The sequence below is a fragment of the Maylandia zebra genome, linkage group LG7 (genome assembly GCF_041146795.1).
Source record: "Maylandia zebra isolate NMK-2024a linkage group LG7, Mzebra_GT3a, whole genome shotgun sequence".
Classification (NCBI taxonomy): domain Eukaryota; kingdom Metazoa; phylum Chordata; class Actinopteri; order Cichliformes; family Cichlidae; genus Maylandia; species Maylandia zebra.
Window position 1 is genome coordinate 37,725,920 of NC_135173.1, and position 22,945 is coordinate 37,748,864.

Below are 22,945 nucleotides of genomic sequence, written 5' to 3' on the forward strand. Positions count from 1 at the left end.
AGCTATGGTTAAGCCCAGGGGCCTGTTCTTCGTACCGCGCTAAGTGAGTTAGCTGGATGAGATTGTTGACGATTTCGCGTGATCCTGGATCGTTCGGTTCCCCGAAGCCCATCCGGGACTTGCTGTCATAGCAACAGAGCCGTAAGCGTAAACCTGCTGGGGAGCAGGTTTACTTTATGTAAACAGGATTAGATCGCGGCCACGCAGGTATGTCCGCGTCATTCATACGAAAGCAACAGCGATATTCCACCACTGTTTCACCATAAATAAATAACATCAATGTAACTAAAGATAATGCAGCACTTGATCCTTTTATTGATTTCACACAGATACATACAGGTCATTCCCTAAAAAAGGGAAATGTACTATTAACATTCTATTACATGTATGTGATTATTACAGATGTAAGTCATATTTCAGAGTAGTAATTGTAAATTACTTCGTGTAATCAAGATGAGAGACCACAGCTATAAAGGTGGATTTGGGAAGCCTGTCGCAGCCATGTCCTGTCCGTTTACGCGAGCAACCCATTGCGGAAGGTGCAAGATTGATAAGGAGAGTCCTCAGAATTCAGCGTATATTGCGGGATAGACGGGATCCTTTAGCTCAGCGCGACAGTGTGCTCATAGAGAGATATCGATTTTCCCGTGAGGGTATTATTCACTTAACCAACTTGTTGACGAGGGGGTGCAGGACCACCACCTGTCTTTTTTTTTGCTCTGCCCTTTTCTTGGTTGCTGTTATGAACAAACAGAGTATTCCAGGGTCTCTTTCCAAGAGACGACAAGCAATATAAGTGATAAATATTACCATTCTGTAGAATATTCTTATATTTCACTTTTACTTGTTCCCATGTTCTAGTGGGTCCTGTTGTGGCTCTAATGTGAAAGGGGATATAATATAACATATTATAATATAATGTAATATAATATTGGATAATATGGTGTGATATGATAAATCTACCCTACCGCCTACTGGTGTTGGCCAGAGGGGCCGATGGCGCAATATGGCAGCCTGGCTTCTGTCAGTCTGCCCCAGGGCAGCTGTGGCTACAACCGTAGCTGCCTCCACCAGTGTGTGAATGTGAGAGTGAATGAATAGTGGCATTGTAAAGCGCTTTGGGTGCCGTGAAAAGCGCTATATAAATCCACTCCATTATTATTGTTATTATTGAATTACTTACGAGTTTGATTTGTCAGCAACTTTCTGCCAGCCCTCTCTCCTTGCTTTTGCAGCCTTTGCAGTGTTCCCTTGCGTTTTAATTAAACTCTGAAACTCCTGAAATCCCTCACTCAAGAGTTCTTGCTCTGCTGCCGAAAAATACCGAGCGCGCTCCTTCGACATTTTCGCCGACCAATCAAAGGGTTGCCGATCAATGTTTCTACTATCGATGCGTAGCCCCTGTTGGGCCACCCAGTGATCTCACATTACTTCATCCAGCTATACTAATCGTCAACAACAGGTGTGTTCGGGGAACCGGAATAGCGAGCTCAGAGTTAGCGCGATGATTTGGTCTTGGATGTTTCATTTGATCTTGGATGTAGTAAGCGACGTACGAAGCACAGGGCCCAGGGCTAACAAGCCCCTGATTAAGATGTGATCCACACTCTGGGAGACAGCTCTCCTCAGCTCTGGCTCCTCTTTGACGACACAGTGATTGAGATTAATGGTGGCCTTGATCAATTTTAAGACTGTGCGATATAGTGAGGACATAATGGTACGTGCCAGGTCACAAATCTTATAGTGAGCTATCAGCTCCTAATGGGACATGAAGGAGTTTGTAATAGCAGCATACGAAATGATGCGATTTAACTTCAGTATGGAAATTATAAGAAATGTTAAAAAACTTGGTGAAGATGAACAAAATGAAGAACAATGGTGGCTCTTTAAGTTATGCAGCAAGCAAATGTGGCTACACTGTCCTAAAGGCTAGAGCAGGGGTAGGCAACCTTTCTAATGACGAGTGCCATCTAAAATTTCCTCAGAAGTCAATGTGCCATATGATTGCATTAGCAATAAATTTAATAACGCTCTATATGAACAGTTACACACTATATAGAACAACTTTATAGAATGATATTTGTTTGCAGATGTTGGCAGCTATCAGCGAATAGTTATCAGCTATTTTGAAACAAAAAAAGACTTTTTATCCATAACAGTAAATGAACTGTACAACAGAAAATACAAATGCTATTTATGGTCTCCTCACAAGAATGATAAGAAAAATAAACTGACACACATGTTAATGTGATCTCTGGTCTCCCACTCAGAGACACAGGTCTCCAAGTGTCCAGCATTCAGACCTGAGGACACTCATGTGAAAGAAAATTTGCTCACACAGATATGTAGAGCCAAATACTGTCAATAAGGCCTCTGCAATGTTCTGAAGACAGTTAAACTTGTCAGGTAGTGATGTCCAGCAGGTGAAAATGAAAGCTCCATGAACACGCACAGCTGTGGATTCCAGCTGCTTCGATGTTGCATTAACTGGCATTAACCCAGCCAGTTAATGCGAGACAAACCCAGCTGCTCATTAAAGCTTTCTGGTTTGATCAGAAAAGAAAACATTGGTCCATACACCTGAAAGTCCCAAAAATGCATTGTGTCTCGAGTCTACGGATGTATCCGTGTATTTCCGTGGTGCTGATGCTGTGCTGAGCGGAAAGCTCCTGAAGCTTTTGAAGTGTTGGAATGTGGAAAGCTAACAACGTCCCTCTCACCAGTAGGTGAGTTAGTAAGTAAGTTATTTTTTTTAGCCAATTACAAGTTGAATCTGGTAGTTGGGGCTGTTAGCTAAGATACCGTCAACTAATGTGTCTATGCGAGCTGATTTGCACCGCTGGCCCGGCCATTAATTTTTTGATGCACCTTCTCAGATTAATTCACTGTGTGTCGTGCCCAGGGCTGGACTGGGACAAAAAAAAAAAAAAACAGCCCAGGCATTTTGACTAAAGACCGGCCCACCAGGTATTAAAGCCATAAAGCCTTTGAATGAAAACAAACGCTGTCTTGTTGGTATACAGGGAGTGCAGAATTATTAGGCAAATGAGTATTTTGTCCACATCATCCTCTTCATGCATGTTGTCTTACTCCAAGCTGTATAGGCTCGAAAGCCTACTACCAATTAAGCATATTAGGTGATGTGTAACTCTGTAATGAGAAGGGGTGTGGTCTAATGACATCAACACCCTATAGGGCTTTGGAGCGTGATGTCACGGGGGTGGGCGTGGAAAGGATTTTGGCCCGATCCGCCATTTTGGGGGTCTAAGTAAGGAGCGAAAGCATAGCCATGGTTCGTACTTGCTGTGTGGTCGGCTGCAATGTTCGATCTTACGACCGGCACGGGAATAAGTTTCGATTGTCTTTTTATGCTTTCCCAACCTGGAAGCAACATGAAGGAGCTCATGTATCGGATATTACCAAACGAAGGCGTCTAGCCTGGATAGAAGCCGTGAGACGAGCTGATATCAAGTTCTGTTACGTCTCCAGATATATCAGCTGGTGTGCTCAAGACATTTTCATTCCGGTAAGTTCTAAATATGTTCACATCACACTTTATAGCTGAATAATATCATCGTTGGTGGTCTCGGAAGTTATAGAAATTGCGATCAAACATAGAATGGAGTGACTTGACTTGACTTGCACACACAGATATCCCCCTAAAATAGCTAAAACTAAAAACAAACTAAAAACTACTTCCAAAAACATTCAGCTTTGATATTAATGAGTTTTTTGGGTTCATTGAGAACATGGTTGTTGTTCAATAATAAAATTATTCCTCAAAAATACAACTTGCCTAATAATTCTGCACTCCCTGTAAGTATGATTTCTATACATTTTACATAAGATAAAAACTTTGGTTGTAAGCTTCAGATAATTATTTAATAACAGCCAGACATTTTAAGTGAGAATGAGAAAGTATTTCTTTGTGCCCCCCTCTCCCTGTTAATGCCCTACCTGCCCCCCTGGCAAAACTTTGCTAGACCCGCCCCTGCACAGTTACCAGCTGTCAGCTACTTAGAAAAAGATCCTGGTGTTATTTGTCTCTCAGAAACAGTTCAGAACTTCCCTTCAACTCATTCATGTCACCAAAAGGTAAGCCTGTTTCTCCATCACCTGTTCAGCTGAGGCACGTGTGCCTAGGGTTGCCGACCCCTGGGCTAGAGCTTGCTTCTTTTTCATTTTTCATTTTTCAATCCATGGCCTTAACCCTCTCAAGGCAGGCGTTGCCGATTTGCAACAGTTAAAAACTAACAACCTGATTACCCCACATACATATTTTATGAGGTTTTTTTTACTCAGAAGTACCACTGCAGGACTTGGTTGTGCATTAGCAACAAAAAGTTTAATTTGAGCCTGAGAGGGTTAATAAACAAACTATTCAATGAACAAATTATGTTTCTCTCAGAACAATAACAAGAACTAAGTGAATGAAAGTGAATTAATGAAAGACTGATTTATTTTCTCGTGTGAGTCAATTTAACAGAAGGCCATTCTTCAGTGTGTGGAAGTCATTGAGACTATTTTAGTTACGAGCTTTTGCTTCTGCTGCACTTTTATTTTATCTAGGCCACCTGTCCATTGCCAAGTTGCTTGAGTTTAATCTCAGTGCACCTACTAGCCCTCCAAAACCCTAGCTTCACATCACGTTCATATTTCTAGGGTTGAGTGCTCTTTAGGGTAGTGTAGCGTTCTTTGGTACAAATGTAATTATACAAAGCTTTAATGAAGTTTATGGAACTCAAACAATTTTTAAAGCTTATTTTAACAGGTAACAAGGAACAGTGTCAAATGACCCATATGGAAAAGATATATATAAATCTTATAAAGTTTGTATCTGTCTTGTGTGAAACTTGTATGAAAAGCATATAAGAGTGAAGACAGATATAAGATCCCTTGAAAAATTATATAATGAAACTTGTATGGTTTGGATACTTACTAAAACAATATATGAAAGTAATGAGAAAGTGGCCACTTTCATGAGTAAATCACATATAAGTTTTTACTATTTCTTTTCCATATGGGGAGGTACAATATTTTTGCTATTTTACAATTACATTGCTATATTTCATCAGCCTGTTTGTGTTCAGTATCATGAAAAGGCAACCAGTTACATTCTGTATGTATATAAAATAAAATATAGGGTGCTGTTATACAATAAATGAAAAAAAAATGTCTATATCTATTTTTATGACCAAAATATCACCCCAACAATCACTAAATCTCACAAAAACTATATTTGGATACAACAAAATTCGGATACATGAACATTTTTAATAGCAAGCTTTTTATCTAAACTGTGAGAGGCCAATTGAAAGTGTTGTCATCTTCTTAAACCGAGATCGTGAAACCAAACTGCTAGTGACACACAAGTACACTGAAGCATCCATGCAGTCTTCTCACCCAGCCAGCTCTAATTAGTCTGTGATGTGGTGATAAATACGCTCAATGCTTAACCACGGCTCTTAAGAAATTGCTGAAAACTGGTGACAATTCATTACTAACAGTTTACTAACAGTTTTCGACATTCAAGCACAAGAATTTGTGCTTGAATGTTTACACACTGATGAATACTGTGTTGTGGTTGTTTGTTTTCCTTCTGTACAGATTTGAGGAAAAACCCGATCACCTTCTTTTAGTTGCTCCCTTTAGGGGTTGCTACAGCATATTATTTGCCTTCATTTCACCCTAACCATAGCATCCTCTTCTGTCACACCAACCCTCTCCATGAATCTTCTATGCAGTTTTCCTCTTTTCCTCCTACCTGGCAGCTCCATAGTCAACATCCTTTGCCCATTATCCCTCCATCCCTCCACTGTACATGTCTGACCATCTCAGCCTTGTCTCTCTAACTTTGTCTCCTAACTGCTCAAACTGAGCTGTTCCTCTTATGTACTATTGATGAACTGCATGCTTCATTTGGCAAACATTTTATGGCTGGCTGCCCTGCCTGATGCTACCCTCCCCATTTAACTGGGCTTGTGAAGTACATAGGACTATGATTTATTTATTTATTTATTTTTGGGGGGGGGGGGGGGGGGGGATGATATCAGATATAACATCAACAACTTTTATAAAGCTGATTACAGCGAGGGAAACAAGAAGAAGAAATCATCCCAGTGGTCAACCACAAAGTCTGCAGTGTGAATAGTTACCTTCCACTGAAAAATAACGATATTTCTATTCATTAAATGATCGTTTGGTAAGTTTCCCGCTGTGCCATTAGCATACCTGCAGGATGCAGTAGCCCACGCAAGGAAAAGGAAAAAGATAGATAAATAAACAGGAGTTTGCAAGTGCAGGAAGAAACTTCATGTTTTTATTCTTTTAAGTGCCGGTGATATTGCCCTGCTGTGCTGGCCTCTTCTGACGCCATCGTGCATGTTATCTCACAGGAAATGCAATTTTGAGTAGATGTGCTCTGAGCCTTCACCCCCCACCCTTGTGGAGCCCTGCGAGGCGAGTCAGGCAAGTGAGGAAACCTCCCAGCAAAGCAGAAGTGACAGGCTGTGGAACTAGCTAATATTCTCTGACACATGGCATTGGGACCCTCTCACCTCTACTCAACATATCCAGCACACAGCAAATGGAGGAGAACACAGAGCAAAGACCTCCACTAAAGAGCCTCATAGCATGGCCATGATTAGGCACTGCATGGATATCAGGGAGTCAGATTACTCCGGAAATGAGTTGGGGAATGTTGCAAATGAGTGCATCAACAAGAGGGCACTTAGATGCCCATTTAGTTTATAGAGCTTCCTCTGAGTGTACTTTTCCATTCTGCCTGGTTCTGACTGTTTAAGAATTGAGCATATAAACCAGTGACATTTTCAGCATGGCATTCAGACCAATACAAAAAAAAAAGCTTTTCATCTTTGGCACCAACGTGAGGCAAAAAAACGATACAAGCACATTGTTGTAAAGGTCACAGGGACTTACAAGCATAGATAACCAAATTTATTATGCAAAGCCAGGTCCTTAGAAAATTGCCAAGATGAATGAAGAGAGCGTTGCTGTGTGAATAAAAATCCCCTGGTCACTGTTGTCTATCGCCATGGCGAGACAAGACACCACTGTGGCTCATAATGAGGACGGTCTACATGTCAATCATAGTGAGAAAGTCAAGGCTTCTGACGTAAAGGTTCCTCAAATCAAATGAATGGTCTTAAAATAACCCAGCATCTCTTTTGTGACAAATGTTGGTAATGGTAAATAGCAATGAATCGTATGTAATTAGGAAATCTGTATATAAATGGAGCGAAGCAGAAGCAGAAGTTTAAAAACCATTTACCAAACAACATGCAGATTGTATAGTGCTGTGAATAGGCATTTGTCCCCTGTCTGGTTTCTTTTTTAAACCTGAGTAAATAGAAAATGCAGTTTTAAAATGATGATCTTATGTATCAAGGGGAAAAAATCTATCCCAAAGGTTTACTTTTTCACATAGGGAAATAATAATTGGTTGTTTTTGAGGGTTTTTTTTAGACATTTAGACATGGACTTGCTGGGATGTTTCAGATCATTGTCCAGCTGCATAACCCAAATGCTCTTGAACTGAAAGCCTCTCCTTAAGAATTTTCTGGTAGAGACAGAATTCCTGGTTCCATCAGCTTCACAAGTCATCCAAGTCCTGAAGCAGCAAAGCAGCCGCCTGCCATCACACCACCACCACCACCACGTTGACACGATGTTGTTTTTATGAAATGCTGTGTTAGGTTTATGCCAGATGTAACAAGACGACATTACTTTTTCACAAAGGGCCAGGTAGATTTAGATATTTTTTTCCTTGTTCACTTAAATTAGTTAAATTTGTTACATACAAACAAATTTAAAAAAGAAATCAGCAAGGGGGCAAATACATCTCCAACCTATCTTGGCAAAAGGGTGCCTCTCCCTAAGCCTGGTTCTGCCAGAGGTTTCTTCTGGTTAAAAGGGAGTTTTTGCTTCCCACTGTTGCCAAGTGCTTGCTCAAAAGGGTTCGTCTAATTGTTGGGGTTTTCGCTGTATTATTGCAGGGTCTTTACCCTACAAAATAAGGTCCTTCGCTTTGACTTGGTTTTATATAAATAAAATGTGTTTATATAGTGATCCAGTTTAAATAACATTGAACTAAATTTAATTTTTACAGCATTGTATGTGCCCCTTTAATGCCATTCTGTTTGTTCAAAAGAGTGGAAATCTTAGTGTAGAGCAACATTTGATTTTAGTGTCATGGAGCTCTTTGCTTCAACACAACATTGTCCATCATACAGCATAGCGCGTACAGACAGGTTGATTTCTTCCCAGTCTTGTGTGAAATAAATTGACTCGCCTGTCCAATGTTCCATCCAACACTTTTACAATAAACTGTAATTCTGACTGTGAGACTTATCATCTTACAGTGACCAGTGTTACAGGCACTTTAATGGGTAGGACAAGATTCTTCTTCTTCCTGTATATTATTATATAGTATATTATCCAGTATTGATACAGATGGAAAGGAAAATATATATATATATATATATATATATATATATATATATATATATATATATCTCAATATCACGTGACAACCTCCCCTTGTCCTTTAGTGACCTATGGCCAGATTAAGTTTTCCAACCATTGCTGAATCAGACCAGGGAGTAAGATGAGCTTAATGAGGATGGAGAAACAGTAAGACTGTGGTTGCATGTATGAGGCTGAGGGAGACAGTATGTGCCTGTCTCTGTCATTTAACAGAAATACAGTCCCTTATGTCAAACCGATTTTATGTTACATGGTCTCTTAAGGCTTAAAGAAGAGGCCCGAAAAAAGCCTATTACCTATGCAAACTGATGTCACCCAGAGAAGTGCTGTGAATGTTTTCGGTTAAAAGCATCAGAGAGGAGGGAAAAGTATCTGTGCTATCACTGTGCAGAGGAATAGAAAATGTACTTATGGACGCAGGGACAGGTAACACATGCGGTGCATTGTGTGACTCGCTTTCACGCCGTAATGGCTGTGTTATTCGCAAGAGCGCCACATCCATAGCACTGTATGGAATCATAAATGAGACCAGAAGCTATCATCATTACCATTAGCTATGAAGCAGTCGCCTTAGCGGGGATCATTGCTCCCCTCAGGGATGCAAATTATCCACACGTTGCTCCACAGCTGGGCGAGATTGAGATCATCTGAGAGAAAATCCAGTTTGCCAATAACCCCCAGCTTTAACTGTTCACTGGGTTTCATAATCTCCACACTGCTGGAAACACCTTCTCATCAAGTCATTTCCGTATTAATTTGTAAAACATTATTTATTAAACCAAGTGAAACAATGAGATATTTGGCAACAGCTCTGAATACTGACTGAGACCTATTTTCAGAAACAGAGAAAATTATTTTTACTGCCCTTGGGAATTTGTTTATGATTTGCTTCAAACAGATATTCATTTATTAAGATATTTGTTAAATGTTTAGGCAGTTTTCAGCTCTGTTGTTTTTAAATGTGAATATATATCCTGAGCACCTGACAGTAGAAATGGACAATGCCAGGCATCCTCTGCACACGGCCATTAACAACCAGAAGAGTCTGTTCAGTGACAGGTTGCTTCTCCCAAAGACAAGAACTAACAGACTTAAAAACTCCTTTGTCCCACACGCCATCAGACTGTTTAACTCCTCTCTGGAGGGGAGAGGGAGGGGAAACAGGAGGACAAAGGAGGGGGGAACAACTAAGCTGTAGTGCCTCTTCACCTCACTGTACAATACCTTTTGTGCAATACTTTTGTAAATAGTCAACAGTGCAATAGACTCAATACTTGAAATGTGCAATTCACTTGTATTTTTATTTTTATTCCTATTTATTCTATTTATCCCCTTCGTATATTTTATTTATATTGTCTCTGTATTTATATATATGTGTGTGTGTATAACTCTGTAACTTCTGTCGGTGCTGTGCTTTTTTGGAAATCGAATTTCCCAGAGGAACCCACCCGAGGGATTAATAAAGTTCTATCTTATCTTATCTTATCTTATCTTAAATCACAGAACAGCTAATACGTGGGTAAAATAGATAGATGGTGGTGGAATAAGTGGAAAGACTAATATAAAGGAATATAATTTGGACAAGCTAATGCAATGCTTTGAGTATACACTCTGATGGACAACAATGGTGTACATGCTCTCTCAGCTTTTTCATTAAACCGGTTCACTTTAATCGACTTCTTCCTTGAACACTAATCCCTTCAATCCACTGATCCGTGGATCCTCAACGTGATGCTGCTTCCTAAATTTGAAAGTAAAGGAATAAAATGCCACAGCTTCTAAACTATAAGTGGATTTTAACACCCCATGCACAGAACACAGAAAAGCACAGGACGTCTATGAACAAACACAACACAGCAATGTCCGGATACCAACCTTTCTTTGAAGTCGAGAAAGATCTTCCCCAGGCCGCTTCCTCCACTGACCATGTTCATTTCAATGGCTCGCAAGAGAGCAAAGTGGACTTTGATCACATCCTAAAGGAAAAATAGCAATAAAAAGTAGAATTTCATCATCACCCCCAGCATGAAATATTGACACAAGGCTGGACGGATCCATGGTTTCACGTTGTTTATGATCCTACAATCCAAATGTTGTAGCTGAAATTGAGACTCATCAGACCGGACAACTTTTCCAGTCTTGTACTATAGAAAATGTAGTGAGGCTGTGCAAATTGTAGCTTTATTACAGTAACTGATCTTTTTTCAAGGTTCATTGTATTCGGAGGTGCTCCTCAGCATTCATTGGTTATTACGAGTGGCTATTTGAGTTACTGTTGCCTTGCTCAGCTTGAAGCAGCCTGGACATTCTCTTCTGACCTCTGGTATGAACAAGGCGCTTTCTCACAGGCAACTGCTGCTCACTGGATATTTTCTCTTTTTCAGAATATTCTCTGTAAACCCTAGAGATGGTTGTGTGTGGAAAAAAGCCCACCAAATAAGCAGTGTCTAAAATACCAAGACCAACCAGTCCAGCAGCTAATAGCCATACCACATTGAAAGTCCATTAAATCACCTTTCAGCCCTTGGTGCTCTACTTAAACTTCGGCAGGTCTTGACCGTGTCTACATGCCTTAATGTGCTGGGTTGCTGCCATCTGAGTGGCTAATTAGATATTTGCATTAATGCTCTGTCTGATTTTCAGCTATTTGGTCCTATGTGAAGCACTTCAAAGTGCAACCAGGATGAAAGGTACAAATAAAGTTTAATTAACTGATACAAGAACTCATCTTGAAACATTTAGTACACATTGTTGCCCTCTCTATTAAACTCTAATTAGTTCAGATTGCTAAGTGAAGATATAGTTGAGAAGTTGTATTTTTAGGAGAGACTGAGAACACACTCCTTCTGAATGTGATCATCTTTGCTATTTAGGTTATGTTGCCTAATTGCCAGAAAGCTGTGCGTCTATGTGGCTTCTATGTCCCAGAAAAAGAGAACAGAGGAGATCAGCAGTATAGACCTTTTTCACAAAGGTGGCTAAACATTTATTGAATATTACAGTTATTTAACATATTTTATAACCCAAGATTATTCGACATTTCTCGTGAACAAGCAAGTATGAATCCCTGCTACTTTATCACCACTTTCAAATCTCCATAAGCAGTCTGCAGCTCTCAGACATAATGCATAAACCTGGGAGAAGCTGGGCAATACCGTGACACACATTAAAACAAACACAATGAGTATTTACAGTTCAGGGCCAAATTAAACTATAAATACTCATTATAGGAGAGACTCAAATAAACTACAGCTGCTTTGTGTGTTACAGGTCAGCAAAACAGTGTGACTCATTAACATAATTTAATGCAACTCTGTACCACATGTGGTCCAGAGTGCGTGGTGGTATTTACATTTACATTGGTGTACATTTATACACCAATGAGGCATATTTTCTCGGCAGGAATGTTGACTGTTTTCTACTCTGGCCGTGACGAAAACACTGAGCAATGACAACACACTCAGCCCGAAGCAAAGCATGAATTTTCACAGCTTTGCACCCTTAATATACAGAAAATATAAACAATAGATCCCATCATTCTTTCAGCCATCCATACACATATCGAGTTATTCGCTTGGTGTGAAACGCATCCAGGTGTGCCGCACTGGCATTATGTTGTCTCGTAGAGTGGTTACTCACCTCCAGGTTTACAAAGATAGCCTCCATGTCCTGTGGACTCAAGACTTGCCTCAGTGGGATCATGTAATTCTTGAGGAAAGGAAGAAAAAAAAAAAAGAAAATTGGTGATTTTATGGGGTTTTTTTGTTGTTTTTTTTGAATAGCCACAGATTTCCCTTTTACAAACAAACAGTATAACTGGCATTTTCTCTCATGTCATGTGTGAACAGTTCACAGATCTGTGAAAATGACCCACAAAAATATCAGGCTGTGTTGTAAAAAATCCTTTTGAGGCCTAAGTGTGCAATAAATACATACAGCTGTTGTTTACAAAGCCCACTTATGCTTAGAGAGGAAAAAAATATGCTTTTTATTTCTCTAACGCTGCTTTATGGTTGTCACATTTCATCATCATAATGATAACAAATAGATCAACTAAGAAGCAACGCAAAGATAACTGGGTTTATTAACCCCAACTCAATTAAGCTTAACGAGTCCTCTGATCATAAGAAGGTTATTTATTCTAATTTAGACTTGTGCTGGTCTGGTGTGGGAAACACAGGATGCACATTTAGTTTAATGAAATTAGCGGAGCGGATGATTTGTGGCGCTCCATGAAATCGTGAATGAAATCTGTCAACGCGGAAACTGATGCGATACCAGCGCCGATCTCAGCGATGGTTTATTACTACACCGTGAAAGCTCAAACGTACGCGTCAGGGTGTGAGGGTCTGAGTCTTTGAGCACAGAATGTTTGTTTTTGATTTTCTCGGTAAACGGTAATCATACTTTGTAAAATGTCAGTGTCATTCCCTAATAAGCTAAAATGAATTGTGACCAATTGTGCTACAATTACGTGAATGTAGCGTGAAAAGTGAATGTTTTAAATATGCTAACTCAATTAAAGAAACCGTGTCAGCAGGGAGAGAGTCACGGCTGTTTCTAGCTTTCTGTGTTACATCTGCTAAATATTATTATTATTATTGTAATTAGTCAGACAGACAGACACGTACCACAAAGACACATTATACAGTAATGTGAAAAAGTCTTGAATCCACTTTTTTATTTTTCATTAGGAAAATCCAAAATAGGCGTAGTGATTTATTGAAACACACAAACATAAACAGAAATATAGAACATAGGGGAAAAACAAGGTTTGTACAATTCTGCTGAACTTGACAGTCAGTATTTGGTATGGCCAAATTTATAATTCAAGACAGACAGAACTCTCTTAGAAAAGCTTTCTTGTAATTCTTTTAGTCTTTAGGATGTTCTCAGGGCTTCTTGCAAGACATTTAAAGCATTTAAAAATGTTTCTTTCTCAGTTAGGCCTCCTGGCATTCTTTTGTTATTTAGGTTTTATTAGGTTTCATTTATTTTTATTTTATTTTAATGTGGTTCTTTTTTAATATTGTTTACTAGTTTTTCTAGATTACTATTAACAAAATGTCTAAAGATATCATTTTAAACCATTTTTTTGCCAAGTTGTCTGCTATGTGCAGACAGCAGTGGTTCTCGAGTTAGGTGTCTTTTTAATGCCTGAACTATTTTTTGCTTCAGTCGTTTAAGTGACTTAAATAACTATTCAAATTATTTTGAACGTCAGTCAGCTAAAAGGACTGTACTAAAAACGTCACTGAAAAAGACAAAAAAAAAAAAAAAAAAAAGACAGCCACTGTCCAAAGAAGAAACACTTGCAGAAAAACCTCAAGACCTGTTGCTGAAGACCAGTAAAAAAAACAAAAAAAAAAACACACACACACACACACACAAAAGAAACAAAATAGAAAAAAATAGAAAAATAGTCTGGCTACCTGCAAAGAAAATATAAAGAAATGAAAGTGACTGTTGCACAGCACTACAGACAATAAGAAAATAATGTGCAAGGGTAGGAGCAGAAAAATAAATATAACCTTTTAAAATGTTCTAGTGGAATAAGTGAATAAAATAAAAGTAAAATAAAAACTAAAATTAATACAAATGAATAGCTTCACTTTTATTGTAGTATATTCCCTTTGTAGGCAGCAAAGTATTAATCAGTTTTTCTAAGCTTGATGTGAATAAGTCACAGCTAATGTTACAATGACCTGATATAATTACTGTGTTTAAATGTAATCACAGAGCGGGCAATCTTTGCAGCAGAGCCTTGTGAATAAATATAATCCAACGCTGCTCCCTTCTCTTTGCCAGAGATGATCGTTCTCTTTCATACAAATACTGTGTGGAGTAAGAACAATCACCTGTGATAAACTTCAACACACAAAGAATAAAACACCTTTAAGGTGGGTGGAGAAGCATGCATATAAACAAATTTTATGATTAATTATTTCAGAAATATTTATTTTTCCCCGACACACATAGAGTATGTTCTCTCATATGTGATGTGTACTTAAAGGCTTAGGGATCAGCGTCATCCTTGAAAGCTGAGATAATAATAATCATATTGATCTACGTCCATGACACTTGTGTTCAAATATATATGACATTTCCATGCTGTGACCTGGCCCAAAGGTCTGAACCACCAACAAAGAAGTGACAAAGGAAAATTCAAGCATTGCATGGTTGTGCCAAAGGGAAAATGCACGCTTATCAGAAACTCAAATAGAGCTGTATTTGTAAACTCACCTTCTCAATGTCCTCTAAAGTCTTGTAGTACTTTGCTTCAGTTTCCTGAATCTCCACTAAGCAGCAGTTTCTCTTGTCATCTTCTGTCATACCCATTTTCTGCAGTGAGAATCAGATAAAATAATCAGTGACGACGATCACTTTGAACAGTTATATACTGCTAATTGTTTCAGTGATTATTTTTTTATATGTTACTAAGAATACATTAAAGGCTAAAATAACAGGGTCAGCATCACTAGTTTGCAATTTAAAGGACCACACAATGCTTTGATGTTTCCATCAAATTCTGCAACACTTTATTTCAACCTGTACTTGAAATTTTTTTTTTAGAAATTTTTGTATAACACTACTGCTATAAGAGCTGACTGTTGTTTTTATGAATTCCCAACTGTATGAAAAGCAGACTTATGACAAAGTGTTTGTGTCGTGTAATCCATCAAGGCCGTCGACTTGCGTTATCAGCAAGAGATAATGCAGTGCAGTCTTCCAATACAGTCACTTTTAGTCAATTTGCATGTAAACTCCTTTACTCTGCAAACACAATGAAATACTGACAAAATGAATTTAGACTTCATCTGACAGTTTACACAACTTATAGTCAGCTGTGCTTTCCTTTGCCAGGATGATCCACCCTTCATCATCAACATCTTTTTTTTATGTAGCCTATGATTTTTCCACACTTAAGAAATTTTTTAAAAGCTGAGACAGTAGGAACAAATCTACCCCCCCCCCCCCCCCCCCCAAAAAAAAAATAAATAAATCTAACCCCCAATTATTGTTGTTTTTCTGTTAAAACAAGCAGAAATAAATGTAAAATTAGACATGTTTTGGTACATGCTCGATAATCCAGAGAAGTGATTCTGTTCAACTGCAGGCAGCTGAACAGAGTTTTCCCCACAGGTTTCCTCAACTTTACAAACAGTGGTTATGTAACTATTGTTCATAGGGTTGGGGAAACCTGCAGTCAGCTGAGACTGGATGCGTGATGAAACGTTTCTCCCACTGAAAGCTATACATCCAGATGAACAGAATCATCCTTCTGGGAATGATTTTTTTTAATGTATCTGATTATGTCAAAGATAAATTTCTAAATATTTAGCATAGCTGGTGCCATGGCTAGAGATGGTGATGACACTGGCTATGACAGAAGGATGCAAAATAATGAGCGTTTGAGCGTCACTGTATGTGTGGGTTAGCTGGTTTAAGAAGACATGTGTAAAGAAATGTACATGAATCCAACGTTGTCAAGGCAAAACAATGCAAGCAGGCATGCTGTGATGGAGCCAGGTTAAGATGTGAAAAAGAGTCAAACTTCTACAGAGGGCCTGATGTCTCCATCTTCAGATGTGTATGTATGTGCATGCTTTGTTGAAAGAACAGTATACTGTAAGTGAGAAACCCTGTTGATCATGCCGAAACACACCCACACACATAGGCTTTGTTTCCATAGATTTTCCTTTTTTATGTTGTAGTATGATTATGAGCACCCTGAGGAATTAATAGCTAAGCCATCTGGAGTAGATCTGGCTGTTGATAACCAGTGCTGGTAATACGAAAACTGGCACTAACAATGCAAAAATACAAGTCCAGGCCTTAGGCCAGCACAGGATCAACCAATCTGAGAAGTAGGGTTCAAAGCCAGCAGCATATTGTTTATTTGCTTTAGTGTGGCAGCTGGCGATGCTAGCTGAAGTCAGCACCGCAGTCACAGAGCTGAAGTCACTAGCTCTGAGTCAGACTGAACCAGATGGGGTATCGTTCACCATCGGTCCAACGGTCAGTAACTTAATTGGCATATCTTTCTCTTGGGATGCTAGGAGTTGGTTTTAAATAAGGTGGTGGAGGGAATTTGCTGACAGGGTGTTGTGAGTCACAAGCACAGTGGCACTCACCTGCATGTATCTGATCTGCAGCATGAGAAAAGCAGAGCAAGTCAGAAGTAAAGATTTGTCACTGATTATGAAAGAGACATCTGCTACAGTTGAGTTTAGAGACACGATGTCATGCAGATACCGTACGACAATGACAAGGCCGACCACAGAAATAATCTAAAGCTAGTTAAAAGTGAGTGGGGGTGTTTCCTCTGGCACTATTAGTTCATTGCATTCCTGTAATGCAATTCGTTATGGTAAAATGAAATCATGCAAAAGAAAATTCTTCCAAAGAGTGGGGAGAGTTGCAGTGATTTAGTCATAGACCGTCACGTAGCACATTTGTACAGTATATTAAAAAACAACAACAAAAAAACGCAATCAGTAATTGTGAAAAGAAAACAAGTCCTTAATGATCAAACAGGAGTTCTCACCATGGGTTGTCGTACTTCCACTTTAATGATGTCCTCATAGATGTCGTCCCCATCATCCTCGCATGGCACACAGTCATAGATGTCATCCTCACCCAAGTCATGTTCACTGGGGGAAAACACATGCACTTTAGATGAACAAGTCCATCTAACCACCAACCTTCAAAACCAAATGATAAACGGTCTTTTCTCACACCTCCACGTCAAACTTCTTTGAGTGCACAGACCAGGTGAACTAGCTTGTTATCCTTAACAAGCCCTGCCTGAAGGATACTAGTGATCTAGGCAAGGGAACACAGAACCTGGTGTTCACAAAGCTCCAATAAGTTATGAAGTGGCATCTCTCTTTAATGTATTTATGTTGTTTTGGCACCCAGCTAGCTCACTGACCTTTAATTAGGCAAGCAGCCAGCAGAGCACCGACAGTTACTGTGGAGAGGAGGATCTCCTGGGAAAGATTCTCATGCTCTGTGAGCCAAAACTGTGTCTCCCCCTGCTCCGTATAAGCAATTATTGTTTGGGAAACTTATTGAGGCGGCAGGGATCCCGCAGCAGGAAAACACTTTGGCAAAGGGCCCATCTCGATGCAGTTAATAAGAAGGGAGCTTTAAGTCGCAAAAGGGAAATAAATGATTAAATACTGTAAATAAATAAAGAGAGTTGCCTGCTAAATAACAGAGGGCAACTGTTTGAACTTGCTCGCTTGTTTAAACAAAATTCCATTTACCTAGGCTGTATTCAGACACAGGGAGCGTAATGTTCTTGTATTACAATAAGTTGCCATAGATTCAGCCAACTTCAGTGATGAAGCCCTTTCTTTTATAATTAGTTTAGAGCATGATGAATAAGCTGTTAATTACTGTACTTGGTTCTGAAGGGTGCTTTGATCGTGATTTCTAAACAAATATATGGACATTTATTCATGGTGAACATGGGAAATATCATATGCATCTAAAAATATGTCTGTGTTATTAACTTTAATGGTGGTCTGACTCCCAAAAGGGATGCAAATTTAGTCACTAAAGGAAAAAAAATGATCTTAATTGCTTCCACGCTCTGTGCTGAACTCCAGTTTCTGTGAGGGTTGACAACCAAGACACACAAATGTACCATCCACCTCCATCTTTTGTTATAGTTCCCAACATTCGCTGCCCTGAAATCTTCGGGAAAAGGACGCCTAAGATTGAGGCTCAGCGAGCATCCGCTCTTTTTGAATGTCCTTGAGCAGAACACCAGCTCAGGGGATGCTGTTTTGTACTCTGACCTCTCTGAGTGAGAACAAGAAAGAAGAGGGTTTGCTCTTCTTGGATGAATGCTGCATCCTCCAAGTGGATGTGCATGTGATCCCTAGCACATAAACCTGCCTGTTTGTGCATTCTTGAAGCACAAACCTCACTGCAGTCTGGCTAATGGGGGCCATAACCCAGCTGCCGTTATACCAAAACAACCAGATCCAGACCACAAAATCCTAATTCCCCTTTAAGATCACTGAAATTGGTTATTTTGTTGAGCTTTCATAAGATTTATTAATTCATGCATATTTGAAAACAAGATTTTGTAGCACAGGTCTACAAAAAAAAAAAAAAAAAAAAAAAGAAATCTTGTTTGTAGGTTGGTGGATTCCATCCACTGTGATGTGACCTTCTACACGTGCCATCAAGGCAGTGGCATCCCTGCTTTCACTGCTGTCAGGGGAGGGAAAAAAAAGCGAAGTGAGAGAAATGCCCTCAATCAAATATGCAGCTTTACCGTAATGCTGGTGCTCAGGTGCGTTTGAAGTTTTAATTGAGGTGACTTGGTTCACTATCAGCACTGCGCTCCATCTTTCTTCATTAAGTAAAAGTGTCTCATGTTGAATACTGAGAAGGCTGCGTGGGAGGACAATGGCCACCTGATGCTGTCCCTTCAGTATCTCCTCTCTGAACTTTGAGACTACAGCACTCTCCGCAGACACAGATGAGCACCATGACAGAAAGGCTCTTTGGAAAGCAGGTAATTCACATATTTTTTTGTTTAATTCCTCAGACAGAGCTTTATATGAGGGAGGTTTAGTGCAGTGACATGAATGTTGCCTGTTAAGAGATCGAATAGGAAGTTTGTAATATCTAGTTCATTTTTATCTATTAGAGAAAGCTTGGCTCACTGGAACATTTGTTAACATCTGTTAGCTTCTTCATCTCTCTTAGTTATTCAGTTTGTCACTGATCTTTTTTAGCAAGCAAGTTCAAAATGTATGCATGTTCTTATTAATGATTAATGAGTAATTACTGCATTATACTGATGAACCAGATGCGTAACTGATTATGAACTTTTCCTATTTCTTATTTCGATCCATATTCAAAACATCATGCCAAGTTTTACTAATATGTGTTTTACTTATATGCCAACAGATATTCAATATTTTATCTTGCTTGCATTTAGACAACCAATATTCATTATGATATTTTCCTTGTTGATTATAACAGATTGTTGCAAAATAGCATTGAGACAACATTGGAAAGGAGGTGTTTTACAACCGTTGTCATATCATTAATGTTAAAGCAAGTAACAAGTAAAGTAAATAGCAATCATTACCACACTGCTGAGCATTTTTCTGCTGGGAAATTTTGGGTCCTGGAATTTGTATGTATTTTCCTTTTGAAATGCACCACCCACTGACATTGTTCAAGAACAAGCACATCCCCTGGGGGAGGATGCTGCTATAAAGGTTTTACTAGCACAGGACACCACAAATACCTCCTCAGAACTGCTTGAGGAACACAACGAAACAGCCCAAGGCATTGATCCAGCCTCCAATCTCTGCAAATCTTAATGCAATTGAGAGGACTGGGGGGTACAATCCTGAGCCACAGAGGTCCTGCCTGACAAGACGCAAGACGTGAAGCATTGGCTGCAAACGTCCAGGTGGGACCGTCTGTGCTGTTCTGGTCCAATATAAGCAATATACCCACCCAGCAGATGGTTTTAATGATGTGGCTGTTCAACATAGTATGTGTAGTCAATCAAATCTGTGTGTGTATACACTGTGGGTATGTGTGTGTGTACACACACTGTTAGAAAGGGAGAGAGCAAGAAAACAGTAAGATCTTTCTATCCAGTTTAGTAAGTCACATGAGAATTATACAGCTTATTTCTTTATACTAATAAAAATTGCATTTATGTGCATGTGCACATGTGTAACCATCACAGTGAATGATTAAGGAATGGAAGTAGAGGACCTAAGGACTAACAAATTGGGTGTGATTTTCTCTCTGATTACACAGTGACAGGCTAAAGGCTGTCTAGTGTGCTTGCATGCAATTGGCCTGCTGTAATGTGCTTCCGGCCTTCAATGACATAGAGTTAACATGGGGGTAGTAGAATGTGACTCATCATATCTGAGCTACTGAGCACATGTCTCTGAAGGCTTGGCTGCTTTGTGTATTTTTATTTAAATTTCAAAAGTTGTTTTTCTTTGTTACTGCTTCAATATTCTGCTCCAGCTCTGACCCTCCACACTGTAGCTACTAAATTGCATTTGTGCAGTTCAAAATCAGAATAAATGGGGCAGTAGTTTAGCTCACTGGGATGTGGGAAAAAAACCCCTGTGGGATTGGCACATATACCACAGAGGAGAGCAAAGATATTGGGGCAAGGTACTATAAATGGAACCTGGAGCTTTCCTTAAGGTTTAGGGCCACAAATGTGCCTCGCTGTAGTACATTCACCGCATTTTGATAATGTGCACATGAGCAGGGAAGGTTTCACTACACTGCATAAAATACTGCATCATGGGGATACTAATATACTTTGGAAATGTATAGAAAGAAATCTTGGCTATATATAAAACATTAGTTTGATGGAAAAAACTGGGAAAGCACCTGATATCAACACCCTCGGGCACAGATTCTGATAACCTTAGAGGAATCAATACTGTACTATTTCCAAAAAGGCAGCAATGCATATGACATCATTAATAGCACAGTTTCTCTCCTTGATTGTAAAGATTAAAAGATGATAAATACTATTACTATGTAATACCAGTCATTTAGAGGCATGATGCTACTTAATACCTTGCATTAAGAAAAAGAAAGAAAAAAAACAAACCTTAACTGAGCTCACTTCATGTTATTGACTTTTCATGTCAACCTGCCTGAGGGATTAATGGAGCAAAATAAAATGCAAAAGAGTGACACAAAAGGTTTGTGACAGTGCATGCTTCGGAATGGAAATCTATGTGTTCCTTTCGCAGAGCAAGAGTCCCTTGGCGACTGTGCCCGATCCACCCTGATTTCATGGTTTGTCAATTCCAGGATGGAGTCATTCCAGATGGGAAGAACTCTCAGCTAAACGATGTGAGGACTTGACTTGAGAAGGCCAGAGGGGAGAGGCACAAAGTTTAACATATTAACCTGTGAGACCTCAATTAGGATGAAGGCTGACCTCTATCTGAGTCATACAGTATACTTGTGGAAACAGATACAGTCCAGCAGAATGCCAAATCATCATATACAAATAAACCATAAGTGCACCTATCAGGGAATCTCCATTCCATTCATTTGCACTGAACATTTCTGGGTTAGCCCATAATGACTGCTTAAAGTATCATTTGACATTCTTCCGCCATAATATTGTAATTATGGAAATCTTCTTGCGACAAACCGTCACATGCCTAAAATGACACATGCAATTTTCAGGTAATCGAGAAGTGGGCATCACATGTCTTGCCGCCTCACTCTACTCCAGCAGCGCCCATCAAGCAGTATTTGCGGGGGTGATAATGTGCCTGATGTGAGCTCTCTCTCTCCTTGTGTGTTATGTGTAAAAAAGGGTAACTTGACCGCTGTGACGTGACGACGTCTGCAATTCATGAGTAAAAACAACTTCAGCCAAGCAGACACGAGCTCTTTTTCATGCTCACTGCGTTCAGGAGAGACTCGATCACCTGCAAAAGCTTTGACAATTGTGAATTAGGAAAAAAACATTAAACACAATCGCTGAACTTCACCAAGTCATAAAAGGTTGATTTCATTCCCACATGAGCGGCCAGAGCAGCCGTTTCATCTCAGCCGACATAATGTCAGTTTTTAAAACTCAAGTCAAAATCCATTTTTACAGACATCGGTCAAACGCGGTTAGCACCCACCAAACTTAATGATGCAGTTCTATTGATTTCTATTGTTTGCTGTATTATTTCTGTTTTACTTTTCCCACACAGCTTTTCTTTTCCACACTTAATATTTTTGGTGACAATATTGCAGTATTATTTCCTACATGCTGTTGTTTTTATGACACCATATGTCCTGCCATTGCACTATTTTCCTCCACTGGGATGCTTGTTGCACAGAATAGTTTTACATCCATAAAAATTATTACTGCGGGAGGATTATTGCTGTCCTCTCTCTCACTCTCGCAGTTCAGTCACGCACCCGTCGTAAATTACGTGCGCATCAATATTTCAGACTAATTAATAAGCCTCTGAGAGCAGGGTTATTGCTAGCGTGGCCTATGTGCTACTGTGTCCAACTGTATTAAGTGAAGGACATGCTGATGAATCAATTATGCTTGTGTCCATTGGTGAAACTAAATGCATAGATGTTCAGTGGAAAAGGTCAAGAGCAGCTGCACTAGAGAGCAGCATGATTAATTTAATAAGACCCAGCCCTCTGGACCTACAGGTTACACAAAGAGCAAAGTGTTACAACACCACTGACCATTTCAGGAAAAAGAAAAGATTAACTCAACCTGCTGCCATGGTTACAGAGGCTAAAACCCATCAGTGGAGAAAGGACATTTTGGAGGTTAAAAGTTAGAGGCAAGACACTAGTGCAGTCGATAAGTGTCATAATGGAACGCCTGTGACTGTTTGCTGTGCTGGGCTATTGTTGCTACTGAGGTACACGCTGACTAAAACCA

The 22,945-nt window shown here is 39.5% G+C and overlaps 1 protein-coding gene across 8 annotated transcripts in view; it reads right to left on the minus strand.

Annotated features, from left to right (window-relative positions):
* vav2 (vav 2 guanine nucleotide exchange factor) overlaps positions 1–22,945 on the minus strand; it is a 197,398-nt gene that overhangs the window by 25,795 nt on the left and 148,658 nt on the right. For 5 of the 8 annotated variants that reach the window (XM_012916539.4, XM_012916564.4, XM_023153173.3 and 2 more), the window contains exons 5-9: positions 17,054–17,159; positions 16,641–16,655; positions 14,749–14,847; positions 12,145–12,213; positions 10,381–10,481 (exon numbers count right to left, since the gene is read on the minus strand). In XM_012916539.4, coding sequence (XP_012771993.1) covers positions 10,381–10,481; positions 12,145–12,213; positions 14,749–14,847; positions 16,641–16,655; positions 17,054–17,159 — 390 coding nt within the window. The remainder of the gene's footprint in view (positions 1–10,380; positions 10,482–12,144; positions 12,214–14,748; positions 14,848–16,640; positions 16,656–17,053; positions 17,160–22,945) is intronic. The other 3 variants (XM_012916557.4, XM_023153170.3, XM_012916570.4) reach the window with 1 other exon arrangement.